This window comes from Phacochoerus africanus, chromosome 4, assembly GCF_016906955.1.
Source record: "Phacochoerus africanus isolate WHEZ1 chromosome 4, ROS_Pafr_v1, whole genome shotgun sequence".
NCBI lineage: Eukaryota > Metazoa > Chordata > Mammalia > Artiodactyla > Suidae > Phacochoerus > Phacochoerus africanus.
Window position 1 is genome coordinate 69,898,468 of NC_062547.1, and position 15,433 is coordinate 69,913,900.

The window sequence follows — 15,433 nt, forward strand, 5'->3', positions numbered from 1 at the left end:
CCCTGGAAACTCACACTCCAGAAAAAGAGCCAGAACAGAAACATGATTCTACTGGGCGTCTGTGGGCAGAGGTAGGGAGGGATGGGACCTAGCTCTGGTGCTCACTGGCACCCCCTGGTGGCCATGAAGGGAATAGGATGAGGGAGTCAGGGCCAGGGTAGGGACCAGGGAGGAGGCTCCTGCAGTGGTCCAAGTGGGTGATGGTATGGCTGCACCCAGGTGGGGCGAAGGACCTGGAGGAGGAAGGGGTGGATTCGAACAGAGCAGATCGAACTCCTGGTATGTGTGGGTGTGAGAGCAAGAAAGGCATTGCTCAAGGACTGAGCTACCATTGGCTGGCATGGGGGAGACAGGCAGAGTAGGCTTGGGTACAGTCGGGGCCGTGCTTAGGCCATGCTGAGGGACAGAAGTCCGGGAGACACCATGTGGAGCGTGGGGGAAGCAGCTGAATAGGTACAAGAGACTAGTGTTCAGGAATACGCTCCAGGCAGGAATGTCACCAGGGATGTGTCATCTGGGGACTCATTGTTGCATTGTGGTGTTTAAAGTCTAGATGGAGAGTTCCCATTGTGGCTCAGTGGGTTAAAAACCCAACTAGTATCCATGGGGATACAGGTTCGATCCCTGGCCTCACTCAGTGGGCTAAGGATCTGGCATTGCTGCAAGCTGCAGCGTAGGTCGCAGACATGGCTCTGGCTGTGGTATAGGCTGGCAGCTGCAGCTCCGATTCATCCCCTAGCCTGGGAACTTCCATATGCCACAGGCATATCCCTAAAAAGAAAAAAAAAAGTCTAGATGGGGATGAGATGTTTGGGCCATTATGACAGAGAAGAGAAGGGCCCAGGAGGCTCTTGGTAAACCCATTCCAAGGGGTGTTGGTGAGAGACTTTAGCCAAAGCAAAGACACTTTGCTCAGCTCAGTCAGAGACCCGGTTGGCCAGAGGTCTGAGAGCAGAAAGCAGGGCTGAGTTTGGACCGAGGAGGGCCCCTGCCCAGATTCATACCTTCATCTAGGGGCCAGGGACTCTCCAAGGCAGGGGTTAGCTGTCAGCCAGGGCCTAGGGTTGTTCATGACTGGCTGGCAGGCACTGATTCCTCCCTGCTAGCCCAGGACCACCTTCCTCACTGCCCATCCACACCCACCAATCCCAGCCAAGTCATCTATTTTATGCAAGCATCCTGCTCTTTTCCAGACTGGCCTAAAGCTCTGAGACCCGCTTTGGCCAGCAGCAGACTCCCAAAACCTTTACAGCCCTTTAGGCTCACCTCTCCACACCCCCACTCCTGTGCCTAAGAAGCTCTAGGATGTGCAGGAGAACCCGGATTCTGCAGTGGGACAGGTTCACTGGGAAGCTCTTTCTGGCTCTGTAACACCAGGCAGCCACCATCCCCCCTCCCTGGTCCTGTGATCCCTTGTTCAGGGGCTAAAAGTATTACCTAATGTGTCATTTAAGGGTGAGTTCAGGGAGTTCCCATCATGGTTCAGCAGAAACGAATCTGACCAACATCCATGAGGACGCAGGTACAATCCCTGGCCTCCCTCAGCGGGTTAGGGATCTGGCGTTGCCGTGAGCTGTGGTGTATAGGGGTTGAGGATGCAGCTCGGATCCCAAGTTGCTGTGGTTACAACTCCTTTTTTTTTTTTTTTGGTCTTTATAGGGCCACACCCACAGCATATGGAGGTTCCCAGGCTAGGGGTATAATCGGAGCTATTGCTGCCAGCCTACACCACAGCCACAGCAACGCCAGATCCAAGCCGCATCTGCAACCTACACCACAGCTCACGGCAACTCCAGAGCCCCAAGCTACCGAGCGAGGCCAGGGATCGAACCCGAAACCTCATGGTTCCTAGTCGGATTCAACTTTCTGCTGCACCACAACAGGAACTCCTGGTTACAGCTCTTATTTGACCCCTAGTCTTCCAACCTCCATATGCCGAGGGCGTAGCCCTAAAAAACAAACAAAAAAAAGGGTGAGTTCAGGAAACCCAGGATAATAATAGGGGAAACAAGATAGAAGTGTTTTGGTTTTTTAATGATGATTTTTATTTTTTCCATTATGGCCGATTTACAGTGTTCTGTCAGTTTTCTACTGCACAGCAGGGTGACCCAGTCACACAGACATGTATACATTCCTTTTTCTCACATTATCATGTTCCATCCTAAGTGACCACAGGCATAGTTCCCAGTGCTATACAGCAGGATCTCATTGCTTATCCATTCCAAAGGCAATAGTTTGCATCTGTTAACCTCAAATTCCTAGTCCATCCTATTCTCTCCCCCTCCCCGTTGGCAACCACAAGTCTGTTCTCCATGTCCATGATTTTTTCTTTTGAAGCTTTGTTTTTTATGTCAGTCAAATCCAGACTTTACCACCCAGAGCAGTCCCACAGGCTTCAAGGCCCACACTTTCCTGTTTTTCAGCCTTCCTCCTCTTTGACCAAGATGGCTGCCCAAACTCCAGCCATCATGATGATGTTCCAGGCAACAGGTGGGAGGAGGAACAACAATAACATGTCCCCCTTCACCCTGTCCCCACTCTCAACTCCTTCCAGATGTCTCAGGGCAGCCACTCATTGACTGCTGGTTGGCCAGAGAGCACTGTCATGAGGCCATCTGTGCCTAACCTCAAACCCAAATCTCACTCGAAGACTTTGGGACAGCTGGGCCACCTCAGCTGCACCTGTCTTATGGAACAGGATGGCATGTGTGTAGCACAGATCCTGGCCTATAAATAAAGAATGCTGTCCATAAACACTGCGTAGCATCCATCCATTTTTTCTCCAGCCTTGAGGCTCTGCACTGCCCCTTCTGTTTTTATTTTTTGTTTGTTTGTTTGTTTGTTTGTCTTCTTAGGGCCACACCTGAGGCATATCGAAGTTCCCAGGCTAGGGGTCGACTAGGAGCTGCAGCTGCCACCCTATGCCACAGCCATAGCAAGACCAGATCTGAGCCATGTTTGCGACCTACACCACAGCTCTCAGCAACACTGAATCCTTAACTTACTGAGCAAGGCCAGGGATCGAACCCACACCCTCATGGACACTAGTTGAGTATGTTTCTGCTTAGTAAAAACAAGAACTCCCAAGATAAATTTTTTTTTCATCTTTTGTCTTTTTACAGCCGCACCCAGGGTATATGGAGGTTCCCGGGCTAGGGGTTTAATCAGAGCTGTTGCTGCCGACCTCCACCAAAGACACAGCAACGCCAGATCTGAGCCGCGTCTGCAACCCACACCACAGCTCATGGCAACACCAGATCCTTAAGCCACTGAGCAAGGCCAGGGATCGAACCTGCCACCTCATGGTTCCCAGTCAGATTCATTTCTGCTTTGCCATGATGGGAACTCCAGTTTTTTTTTGTGTGTGTGGTCTTTTGTCAAAATAAAATTTTAAATTCACTTTCTCAGTCACTCTGGCCCCATTCCTGGTGCTCAAAAAGAAGCCACCTATAGCTTGTCCCTTCCTCTCACTGCAGGAATGTCTACAAGGACCTGCGGCAGATCGAGCTGGCCTGTGACTCCCAGGAGGACGTGGACAGCTGGAAGGCCTCATTCCTCCGAGCCGGGGTCTACCCTGAGAAGGACCAGGTGAGGAGTGCCCTGCCTGGTCTGCACACCTTGGGCTGAGCTGACCCTACCTGGGAGAATAAGAGGCAGCCAGCCTCTCACAGGAATGGGTCTTTTTAAGCTATGTTTACCAGAACTCTCTGAAGGTATGTAGCCCATACCCTCTTAAGCAAACCATGCAGAAAGCAGGGAGAGGGTTTTGTCATCAGTGCCTGGAAGGTTCTCCAACTGAAGTCAAAGACAGAGACACACATGGTCCAGGATCCTGTCTGCTTTGTTTTTTCTCTCCTCTTCCTGTCCTTGAGGTGGCAGGAACATGGGCCCCTGGTTAACATGTTCCAGTCCCCAGGTGAGAGGAGCTAGCTGACCTTGGGCCGTGGTCACCCCTAGTCTGGGCCGCTCAGGCCAGGGGCAGGCAGAGCTACATGGCACCAATGCAGCCATTGGGGGCCAGCCCCAGAGGGTCAGTTGCCGGTGGCATAGGGCAAGCAATTCCCAGAGAAGGGGGCTCGCCACACTCACCTCAGACCTCAGCCACCCTTCACTGCCTCCCCTCCCCACTTGCAGGCAGAGAATGAGGATGGAGCCCAGGAGAACACCTTCTCCATGGACCCGCAGCTAGAGCGCCAGGTGGAGACCATTCGAAACCTGGTGGACTCATACGTGGCCATCATCAACAAGTCCATCCGTGACCTCATGCCAAAGACCATCATGCACCTCATGATCAATAACGTGAGTGCCTGGCCCTCTGGGCCCCTGTATCTCGGGGCAAGGCGGGGTGGGCAGCCACAGCCACATTTGGCCCAAACACAGTCTGTATAAAATTAAAAATTATGGAGTTCAGGAGTTCCCACTGTGGTTCAGCGGGTTACAAACCCAACTGTTATCCATGAAGATGTGGGTTCAATCCCTGGCCTCACTCAGTGGGTTAAGGATCCGGCGTTGCCGCAAGCTGTGGTGTGGGTCACAGATGTGGCTCGGACCCACTGTTGCTTTGGCTGTGGTGTGGACCAGCAGCTGCTGCTCCTAGTCAACCCCTAGCCTGGGAACTTCCATATGCCAAAAGTGTAGCACCCCCCCCCCCCAAAAAAAAAGCAGGAAAAAAAGATCAGGGAGTTCCCTGGTGGCCTAGTGGCTAAGAACATGGCATTGGCACTGCTGTGGCCTTGGTTCAATTCCTGCCTAAAAAATTAGAGTGAGTCACCCTCTTTTCAACATCAGCATCAGGATCCTACTAGCCTCTTGGAAAACTGGAAGGTACAGGCACACGGAGCTCACAGTCCTGCTTAATCAGGTAACTGAAGCTAATCCCTGCAGATGCGCTTTCTCTAAAGTTTTTCAGCCTTACCCTAGCAGAGGGATCACTGTCATCCCTATTTTGTAAACAGGAAAACAGAGGCCCAGAGAGGTCAAGACACCTACCCCAGGTCACTCAGAAGAGTGCGAGGTGGGATTCAAACCCAGGCTGAATCTCTCTCCAGCAGTGGCCTCCTGATGGCCTGCAGCCCAGCCTGCCTTCACTGCAGGGTGTTCCCTGCTTCCTCTGGGGCTCCCAAGCCTCTACAGCTTCAGGCTTCTCTTTGGTGAAACACAGCCACCCTAATATCTCCTGCTTCAGGGAGGGTTCAGGGGCCTCACACCTCAGGCCTTGGGCTCAGCACTAGGCACTTGGAAAGCTACATACCCCCGTTTGGTTTGTGTTGTGACTAAGAAAGCTTTAAATATGACAGGGAATAAAACAAAAGTCCTGTCTCTTCCCTTTCACTCCTTCTTTCCCAGTCTCCTCCTCAGTGGTGATCATTGTTAAATTACATAGGTCCTGGTATAGTCGCCACATATTGATGGAATATGCAGTATGTAGGGTGCTGCAGCCATGAAATTGAAAGTGCATGTATGGGAGCTCCCGCTGTGGTGCAACAGGATTGGTGGGTCTTGGGAGCATTGGGAAGCAGGTTCAATCCCTGGCCCAGCACAGTGGGTTAAGGATGCAGCAGTGCTTAGGTCACCACTATGGTGGATCTGATCCCTGGCCTAGGAGCTCCATATACCATGGGGCACCCCAAAATGAAATAAATAAATTAATTTAATTAAATGAATGTATGCTTTGACCTAGCGTTCTACTTATAGGAATTTCTCCCACAGAGATATTTGCCAACGCGTAAGTTCAGCATGTACATGGGTTTTTCTTTTTGGCATTATTTTATAGTGGCCAAAGACTGGAATTCTATCCATTTACTAGAATCCATTAAATAAACATCCATTTCTATTGCAAAAAATACCAAAAACCGAGTTCCTGTCGTGGCGTAGCAGAAATGAATCTGACTAGGAACCGTGAGGTTGAGGGTTTGATCCCTGACCTCACTCAGTGGGTTAAGGATCTGGTGTTGCCGTGATCTGTGGTGTAGGTCGCAGACGCGGCTCAGATCTGGTGTGGCTATGGCGTAGGCTGGCAGCTGTAGCTCCAATTAGACCCGTAGCGTGGAAACCTCCATATGCCACAGGTTCGGCCCTAAAAGACAAAAGACAAAAAAACCCACAAAAAAGCAAAAGGATGAGGACTATCTCAAGGTCTATAATGTTTCATTATTAAGTGGAAAAGGTATAGAGATAACAATAATCAGAAAGACTCCATTTGTGTAAAAACAGAAGGGGAAATCAATAAATCTTTATGTATCTATTATCTATCTACCTACCTACCTATCTAATCTAATATACATCGAAATCTGGAAGTCTGTCTGAGGACCTGGTGACCAGTTGCACCCTAGAAGGGGAGCTTGGAATTTAAGGAGGCCAGGGTGGACAAAGGAGTTTTCACTGTGTATTTAGGTTATATTTATTTTCCCTTTTACGAGTTTTTCAAAATTTGTTTGGATAGCAAATGTATTCACATGATTTACAAGTCAAAGACCATCCAGCACAGTCACCTCTGCACATATTGAAAGTTCATTTGAGAAAATAAAATATCTATTCTTTTTTTAAAATTTTTTAATTGGGAGTTCCCGTCATGGCACAGTGGTTAACGAATCTGACTAGGAACCATGAGGTCGCGGGTTCGATCCCTGCCCTTGCTCAGTGGGTTAACGATCCGGCGTTGCCGTGAGCTGTGGTGTAGGTTGCAGACGCGGCTCGGATCCCGAGTTGCTGTGGCTCTGGCGTAGGCCGGTGGCTACAGCTCCCATTCAACCCCTAGCCTGGGAACCTCCATATGCCGTGGGAGCGGCCCAAGAAATAGCAACAACAACAACAACAACAAAGACAAAAGACAAAAAAAAAATAAAAAATAAATAAATTTTTTAATTGAAGTATAGCTAATTTACAGTGTCGTATTAGTTTCTGGTATTACAGCAGTGATTCAGTTATATATATGTGTGTATGTTCTTTTTCATGTTCTTTTCCATTATACTTTATTACTAAGGTATTGAATATAGCCTCCTGTACCATACAGTAGCACCTTATTGTTTATCTATTTTGTATATAGTAGTTTGTGTCTGTTAATTCTAAATTCCTAATCTGTCTTTCCCCCCCCACCCCCCTTCCCCTTTGGTTTGTTTTCAATGTCTGTGAGTCTGTTTCTGTTTTGTAAGTAAGTTCATTTGTATCATTTTATTTATTTATTTGACCACACCAGTGGTATGCAGAAGTTGCTAGGCCAGGGATTGAACCCTAGCCATAGCAGTGACAATGCCAGATCCTTAATCTGCTATACCACCAGGAAACTCCTATATTATATTTTAGATTCTGCATATAAGTGATAACATGATATTTGTCTTTGTCTGACTTAACCTTAGTATGATCATCTCTGGGTCCATCCACATTGCTACATATGGCATTATTTCATTCTTTTTGATAGCTGAGTGATATAGCTTATCTCTTTTTATTATTTATTTATTTATTTGTTTATTGGCTGCACCTGTGGCATGTGGACGTTCCCAGGCCAGGGACTGAATCCAAGCTACAGGTGCAAACTATACCACAGCTATGGCAACACTGGACTTTTAGCCCACCTCACCACAGTGGAAACTCCCAGTTCAACTCTTTTTATTTTTTTATTTATTTTTTGGTCATTTTTGGCCTCCCTGTAGCATATGGAGCTCTGGGGCCAGGGATCGGAGCCATAGCAATGCTGGATCCCTAACCCACTGTGCCAGGCCAGGGATAGAATCCATGTCCCAGCATCTCCCAAGACACTGCTGATTCTGTTGCACCACAGCAGGAGCTCCTCTTCTCTTTCTAGAGCTGATATTCCATTGTCTGAACTAGTATTCCAGTGTGTGTGTGTGTGTGTGTGTGTACACCACATCTTTATCCATTCATTTGCTGATGGACATTTGGTTTGTTTCCATGTCTTGGGCTATTGTAATTAGTCCTGCAGTGAACATTGGGGTGCTGTATCTTTTCGAATAGAGTTTTTAATATTTTCTGGATGTATGTCCAGGAGTGAGATTGCTGGATCATATGGCAACTCTATTTTTAGTTTTTGGAGGAACCTCCATACTGTTCTCCATAGTGGCTCCACCAATTACATTTTCACCAGGAGTATAGGAGGGTTCCCTTTTCTCCACACCCTCTCCAGCGTTTATTATTTGTAGATGTTTCGATAATGGCTACTGGTGTGAGGTGATACTTCATTGTAGTTTTGATTTGTGTTTCTCTAATGGTAAGCTATCAACATTCATTCTTAAAAAGTTAATTGTAGAAGGAGACTTTTGTTACAAGATATATATCCATTGAATGGATGTATTTCAGTCTCAAATCCACTCTTGCCCTTAATGGGGAAGCTCTGGAAGCATCCCCCAAATCAAGAACAAGTTGGCTACTTCCACTTTTATTTAGCCTTCTTGTAGAGTTACTGGCCAATGCATTTAGACAAAAATAATTTAAAGATATGAACACTGAAAACAAAAATAGGAAAAAATGTTCCTCTTTTTAGTGTCTTATTTGTAGACACTCAAATAAACGTAAACATGTGTATCTAGAAACCCCAAGAAAATTACTTGAAAAGCCACTGTATCCCGTAGAAAGATTCAGAAAGAAACAAAGTACAACGTTCATGAACAGATACTGGCAGTTTTGAACAGAAGCCAGTTTCAAGATATGACAGGACAAAAGATGGCAATAAAAGAGACAAGATTCTAGGGATAAGTTTCATAAGAATCTCATGAAATGGGTTGAAAGAACACTATCAAGCACCCCTGAGGGACCTCAGGAGACAACTGGGTGGAAAACTCACCTTGTTGTAAACGTTCCCCATGATCTGCAGTAAAGTTAAAGACACTGCCCCACCAAGTGTGCTGGACGTTCTTCCAGCACAGTGGTCAGCCGAGTCCTTGGCTGGGGTGGTGGGAAGCCCTGACTTCTCCAACCCTTGCCCCCAGACGAAGGCCTTCATCCACCATGAGCTGCTGGCCTACCTATACTCATCAGCCGACCAGAGCAGCCTCATGGAGGAGTCAGCTGACCAGGCCCAGCGGCGGGACGACATGCTGCGCATGTACCATGCGCTCAAGGAGGCACTCAACATCATTGGGGACATCAGCACCAGCACCGTGTCCACGCCAGTGCCCCCGCCCGTTGATGACACCTGGCTCCAGAGCACCAGCAGCCACAGGTGTGCAAGGCCTGGTCACCCACAGGCCAGTTCCCCCCAAGTGTCCATCAGGGCACAGCCCACGGGTGGGCGGGGTGAAGGGGCCTGACCACAAATGGTGCAGCACCCAGCTTGCCACAGTAGGGGCTGCCGCCCCGCCTAGGCCTGAAGGCAGGTTAAGAGCTCGCCTGTCTCCTGGTGCCTTCCCTTGGCTAAGCTTAAACAGAAGCCAGAGAGAGCAGGGGGCCTGGGCAACCCTGGCCATAGGGCTGAGCCTACTGGAGCACAGAGCATAGCTGAGAATGGCAGGTGGGGAGAATCTGGATGGACATGTGGAGGGTGTAACCAGCATCTCCCACCCTGACCACCTTAGAGGTGAGATGGAAATGAGACCCTGGCATGGGCAAGTCAGAGCATTGGGCAAGGGGCCACCTAACCAGTGATAGTGGAGGTGGTGGGAGAGAGGCTTAGTCACTGAAATCTCAGAAGGTGCCAGCCCCCCTGAGCCCTCAGGGAGCCTTGGGGAGAGGGCAGAGCATCCAGCCTGGGGGGCAGCAGGTGCTCTGCTTCAGAGGGAGCCTGGGACAGGGGCCTGTGCGCCTTGCAGCCTCTGGAGGTATTTGGACCTGATTTGAAGGACAGGGCTGGGCTCTGAAAGGATCTTTGGCTATAGGGGGTGGATTGGAGGAGGTGGGGAGGCCTTAGTGGGGCCAGTGAGAGGAAGTGCCCGAGGGAGCAAGGCTAGAAGGAAGCAGGAGCCCTTCGTGGCCAAGGATGGGTGCTAGCGCCCCAGCTCAGGTCTTTGGGCTGGACTGAGGGTCCCAGCGCTTCTCTGCTGCTGTCTGCCCAGGAACTAGTACTCATGTGCATCTGGCTGGGTGGTCACTGGTGCCCGTCTGTGTCGCAGAGGAGGTCACCCTGGCCAGCACCCCATGCCCTGCCTCGTGGGCTTCTGCGGCCACACTGATATGGCTGGTGCACCGACCCACCATCTCTGCTCACACACTCTACTTCCTCCACAGCCCCACTCCACAACGCCGGCCTGTGTCCAGCGTGCACCCCCCGGGCCGGCCCCCAGCAGTGAGGGGCCCCACCCCGGGGCCCCCCCTGATTCCTGTGCCTGTGGGGGCAGCAGCCTCCTTCTCCGCACCCCCCATCCCATCCCGGCCTGGACCCCATCCTGGCGTGTTTGCCAACAATGACCCCTTCTCGGCCCCGCCTCAGATCCCATCTCGACCAGCTCGGATTCCACCCAGCATACCCCCCGGAGTCCCCAGGTAAGGCTGGACACCCTCCCCTTGCCACCTGTCATCTAGAACCACCAGCCTATCCCATGCAGGGAGTGGAGGGGTCACTGGTACCCCTTTGGGCTGGTGGGGAAACTGAGGCCCAGAGAGGTCAAATTCCCAGAGTGGGGGACTCAAGGAGACCCCCGGGCTCCCAGACCTGTCTGCTCCCTGGGCAAAGGGGCCCGCCACGTAGCTCAGAACCCCTCACATGGAGCCCCTTCTTCTGGTTTTGACCCAGTTCCTTTCTGAGGACACACACATCAGTCATTGCCTGCCTTGCCCAGGGTCACAAAGCAAGGGAGTGACAGCAGGGATACTGATACCCCAGCCTGGCACCCTAGCAGCCTTCAAAGGAGCATGGGGCAGCATCCTGGGGCAGGGGTGGTGGGGCCTGGATTCTGGTCCTGGCCCTGCTTCCAGCCTCACTGCCATCCCCCCTCCCCCATCTGTCTTTATTCTCTTTGCAGCAGAAGACCCCCTGCTGCGCCCAGCCGGCCCACCATTATCCGCCCAGCCGAGCCATCCCTGCTCGACTAGGCTGCGGGGGGCACCTTCTCTGGGGTCCTCGAGCACCCTCGGTGCAGGAGCTTCATTGGTCTGGGCCCATTCGCCGCCCTTGGCCCTCCAGTCCCCATGCAGGACCAGGCTCCCTGTGGGCAGCCCCTGACTCTTCCCTAACCCCGGCCCCAGGCAGGGGCTGGCCTGGTCCCCATCTCCAGCTGGACACAGCACTGAATGGAGGGGCCCTGGCAGCCCAGGATGAGGACAGCCGGGGTGTTGCACTTTGGGGGATGGGGGTCTCAGGTAGCAGAGCAGGCAGCTGCCGCCTGAGCACCATCTTGAATGAGGGAGCCAGGCTGAGGTGCCTCACCCATGGGCTTCTCTGGCCAGGAAAGCCTGAGCAGACCAGGCCTTCTAGAAACAGCACCAAGGGGGTCTGCACCCCTAGTCCTTGCTGGGGCACAAGGAGTGTCTGCTTCTTGGCAGTAAGACCTCCCAGTGGAGAGCCAGGCCCAGCGGGCCCAGCGCTACCCGCCCGCCCAAGTTGTACATATTCCTTCCTTGGCCGTATTAACCGCACGGCCCAGCCTCAGCTGCCAGAGGTGCCTTTGCCAGGTCCGGAAAACCCTCGGCCCCGGCCAACCCCGCTCTCTCTTACCCGGGGTCTCCAGGGCAGCCTGGGCTGAGGGCTAAGGGGTGGAGAAGCCTCCTCTACCGGGTGAGCCCCGGGCAGCCTGTCTGAGCAGACCTTCTCGCTCGTTCGCTCGCTCGCTCGCTCGGTTTGACCACTGTAAGTGCCTGCACTCTGTATCCTATTAATAAACTAAAATAAAGGGAAGACGCTTCTGGTGGCTGCTGTGTGGGCCTTTTGTGTTGACGTTTAGGCTGAGTATGTGGGCTGCTGGCCTTCCCCCCCAGCGGGGCTCCCACCATGCACTGTGCCCTTGGGGGAGTGTTTGCTTCTTCTAGAGTGAAGAGCTTTTACCTTTCCTTAACACCTCAGGAATGGGAGCAGATATTCCCCCCACCCATACTCAGAGGCCTGGCTGCAGCCCAACACAGCACTGGCAGTAGAGATCAGGATGGGGGCCTGAGGCAGAATTCAGAATTACTGAGGGGAGGAGGATCTTGGCCCTCCACCCCAAACTGTGCAGTGGTCAGGAACCCCTCCCAACTCCCCCAATCCTGAGGACTTCCCCTTCGCCCTCTTGGGGGCACAGGCCTTCCGGCCCAGCCGGGGACACAGATAAACTTTGCTTTCTGATTTTTCTCTTGTGCCCAGGCGACCACCTCCATCGGCTCCTGCCCGACCTTTCTTCTGAACTTCGTGGGAGACCCCTCCCGCCTGCCTGGCTGCCCCCTTGGGGGCAGGTCTGTCCCGGCTGGTGTCCCTGAGCCCCAGTCATAAGGCTCTATGATTTTCTGACCATAATTTATTGACTCCAGTGCTCAGGCCAGACTGCTCTTTGTTCCATGAGGCTCCTGTGCAGGCTTTGGCTGGGCCGCCCCTCAGCCCTGTCTGGGGCCCCTGCAGGGAAAGTGGGAGGGGCGGGTGGTCTTACAGGCCCTGCTCCCTGAGTTCTGTTACCAGACCTCACACCCAGCCCGCCCCCCCCCCCGCTGGGCCAAAGGGCCAGAGCCCCTTCCTGTCAATAAAGTGACTGTTCTGGCAAGAACACTGCAGCCACGTCTCCTTCCCGGCCTCTGGCATGAGCAGGCCACTCCCAGCAGCAGCACAGGCCTTGGGTGGAGCCACAAGAAGGCAGGCATGGGATCCCACAGCAGCAAGCCCCCTCCTATGGTCACCTGGCTTGGAGGTGCCAGCAGGGAAGGGAAAGACTTGGCTTCTTGGGCCCCGTGCTGCACCATGGATTGCTAGTGCAGGCTGGAAGATTCCAGCTAAGGCACAATTACAGGAGGGGTGAGAAGCAGGGCCAGAAAATCCAAAGGTTACTTTCGGATGCTGCAGTGCCCCCCATGCACAATTTTCCAGGAAAACAGGTTCAGCCACTGAGCTATCCCTCCTGGGGGGCCCTTGCCTACAAGCCAGCCTGTGTTCTTGCTGGGCCCTGGAAGGGAGGGGACGCGCAGGGGCCACACCTCAGGCCCAGACTGCACAGCTTCCCTTCCTGTAGGAAACTAAGCTGGGGAAGGGACCCCCCAGTCTCACGCATGCACCTTGCTGCTCCTCCTTTCCCCTGTTCTTCCATGGCAGGGGGCTACGTAGGCACAGGGCGCTTGTCCTGAAAGAAGCGCTTGAGAGTGCAGACTTGCAGCACTGCCACGAGTAGCAACACGGCCACATTCACAGCTGACCAGAAGTTGACTCGCTCCAGGTTGCCCTCTTGCAGGTTGCGGTCACGTGCCTCAAAGGCCCGCAGCAGAGTCAGCATTTGGATGCTGCGCTCAAGCCGGGTCCTCATGGTCTCAATGGACTCCTGTGGCACAGAGGGAGAAGCAGGGTGAGCCTCTGTCATGCGGAATTCGTGTTTGGGGGCAGAGAGCTGAGAGCACAGACTCAGTGGCCAGGCTGCCTGAGTCTAAATCCTTCCACCACTCTCTGGCTGTGTGACCATGAGCAAGTAAATAATCTCTCTGGGCCTCAGCTTCCTCCTCAGAATTAAACCTCCAAGTTGCCGTGAGAATTGAATGCCTAATAAAGTATAAAGAACATACTTACTATGGTTAATAGTTAGTGAAGCCAGACTGCCTGTGTTCAAATATTGGCTCTGTAAGTTGCTGGCTGTGTGGCCTTAGAAGAGTTACTTAGCCATCTTGTGCATCAGTTTCCCCAACTGCAAAATGGGGGATAATTAGCGTATACTACCTATATAAGGTGGTTATGGAGATCTAACAAGTTATTTAAGCTCTTACAACAAGGTTTACACCTAGAAATGTTCTACTGTTATTAAGTTGGGGGCACCCATATATAGGAAAGGCTAGGTCAGGCCAAGGGGGACCCCAGCCAAGGTGAGAGTGCAGAGCCCAAAGACAGAAATCTGAGAGGAGTGGCCCCACCTCCACCTGGGCACACCTTGATGTCCTCCATCTTGACATCTAGCATCTCCTCAGGCTCCACAGCCTCTGCCCAGCCCTCCACCTCTTCATCATCCTGCAGACTGTCAAAGATGAGTTCAAAGAACACGAGCTTCTCGGAGATTGTGCTGAAGGAGTTGTCAAAGCACAGTTTGTAGTCCCCTGCCTCCGTGGGCTCCACCCTGGACAGACAGAAAGACACACTGACATGGTCTGGACTGGCTGTCCAGTTGGACTTTTCAAGGCAGGCAGGGTGGTAATCCGAGGCCGCCGGAGAGGGGCAGGACTGTAACTGAACCTGGGCAGCCACCGGGACGTAACTCACGTGTGCACACCGTCTGCCTTGCGGGACTCGCTGACCAGCAGCACTCCCTGAGGGCTTTCCAGAGTGAAATCCACGTCCAGCCCAGCACCTGCGATCACCTGGGGGGCAGGTAAGAGCGGGTGGACTAAGGGTAGACCAAGGACACCTGGCAGAAGGCCAGGACTGGACCGACCCAAGCAGACCATCACCAGGGGCCTACCTGAGCTTGGAAACCACCCTCACGGTGGTCCTGCCCCCTCCACTCCTTTTGGCCACGCCCCTTGCCTTGGCTCCGCCTCCATAGATTTGGGGGGCTTTGGGCTGGGCTCCTAAATCTGGTCACGCCCGCATACACAGTTCTTAATCAGTGTTTACCAGATTATGTCCGGCTTGGCCACAACCCAAATAATATAATGGAGCCTTGCTTGAAGCCCTTGCCTTCACCCTTTCCCCGGGAAATCCTCGTGTTGGCCACTCCCTTTCTTGTGCAACATCATGGCCACGCCTCCACCTCAATTGACACCACTCTTTAGGCCACGCCCACCCGCGAGAGTCCTGCCCGCTGAAGGCCTCCCTCTTTCAATGGCCCCGCCTCCCCGCTCTCCCATTTCTAGCCCTGCCTTTGTCCGAAACACCCACCCCTTCCTCTCCAATGCACTACCCCCGCCCCTAGCTCTCCCTGACTCAGACCCCGCGTTCTCACGCACGGGCTCCTCCTCCTTCCTTCTTCAAGGCATGCATCGCTGGCTCAGTTTGGCCACGCCCCCTCTCCCTGTCTTCGCCGGCTCCCCGATCCGGCACCCTCTACCTGGTACTCAGTCTCCAGGCTTGCGTTGGCCGGCGCAGACTGATAGAAACATTGCTTCCGCCCCGCAGGAAGCAGGAACGTAAACTCGCCATCCTGGATCGGTGGGGGCCCTGCCCCTCCTACCTCCGCTGGAGGCAATAGTAGCCATAGGGCCAAGGCTAGGGCCGTGCTGGCCGCCATCATCTGGGTCACCCTCCGATCTGCTAACAGGTCGCGGTTCCTTTAAGGGTTAGCCCTGCCCCTTCTGCTACTCCGCGGAACTCATTGGCCGCCGCTTCAGTCCGTTGTCTGAAGGCCGCGGAGCTAGGAGTGCAGGACCCCCTGAGAGACTAGTTGCCCGA

General features: G+C 52.8%; 2 protein-coding genes across 14 annotated transcripts in view; one reads left to right on the top strand and one right to left on the bottom strand.

Moving 5' to 3' along the window:
• DNM2 (dynamin 2) overlaps positions 1 to 12,620 on the top strand; it is a 98,251-nt gene extending 85,631 nt beyond the window's left edge. For 5 of the 12 annotated variants that reach the window (XM_047777073.1, XM_047777064.1, XM_047777067.1 and 2 more), the window contains 5 exons: positions 3,477 to 3,588; positions 4,135 to 4,299; positions 8,943 to 9,175; positions 10,177 to 10,431; positions 10,911 to 11,795. In XM_047777073.1, coding sequence (XP_047633029.1) covers positions 3,477 to 3,588; positions 4,135 to 4,299; positions 8,943 to 9,175; positions 10,177 to 10,431; positions 10,911 to 10,980 — 835 coding nt within the window. In that variant the 3' untranslated portion in view covers positions 10,981 to 11,795. Of the gene's footprint in view, positions 1 to 3,476; positions 3,589 to 4,134; positions 4,300 to 8,942; positions 9,176 to 10,176; positions 10,432 to 10,910; positions 11,796 to 12,226 lie in introns of those variants that run through there. The other 7 variants (XM_047777065.1, XM_047777071.1, XM_047777069.1 and 4 more) reach the window with 2 other exon arrangements.
• TMED1 (transmembrane p24 trafficking protein 1) lies at positions 12,360 to 15,391 on the bottom strand. 2 transcript variants are annotated; one of them, XM_047777081.1, is made up of 5 exons: positions 15,093 to 15,391; positions 14,306 to 14,403; positions 13,979 to 14,162; positions 13,123 to 13,382; positions 12,360 to 12,472 (listed from the first exon to the last, which is right to left on the bottom strand). In XM_047777081.1, the coding sequence occupies exons 1-4, from the start codon at positions 15,273 to 15,275 to the stop codon at positions 13,164 to 13,166; spliced, it is 684 nt and encodes a 227-aa protein (XP_047633037.1). In that variant the 5' UTR covers positions 15,276 to 15,391; the 3' UTR covers positions 12,360 to 12,472; positions 13,123 to 13,163. The 2 variants fall into 2 exon arrangements, with proteins under 2 accessions (XP_047633037.1, XP_047633035.1); XM_047777079.1 differs by having other exon boundaries at positions 12,360 to 13,382; positions 15,093 to 15,390.
• Positions 15,392 to 15,433: the final 42 nt, after the last annotated feature.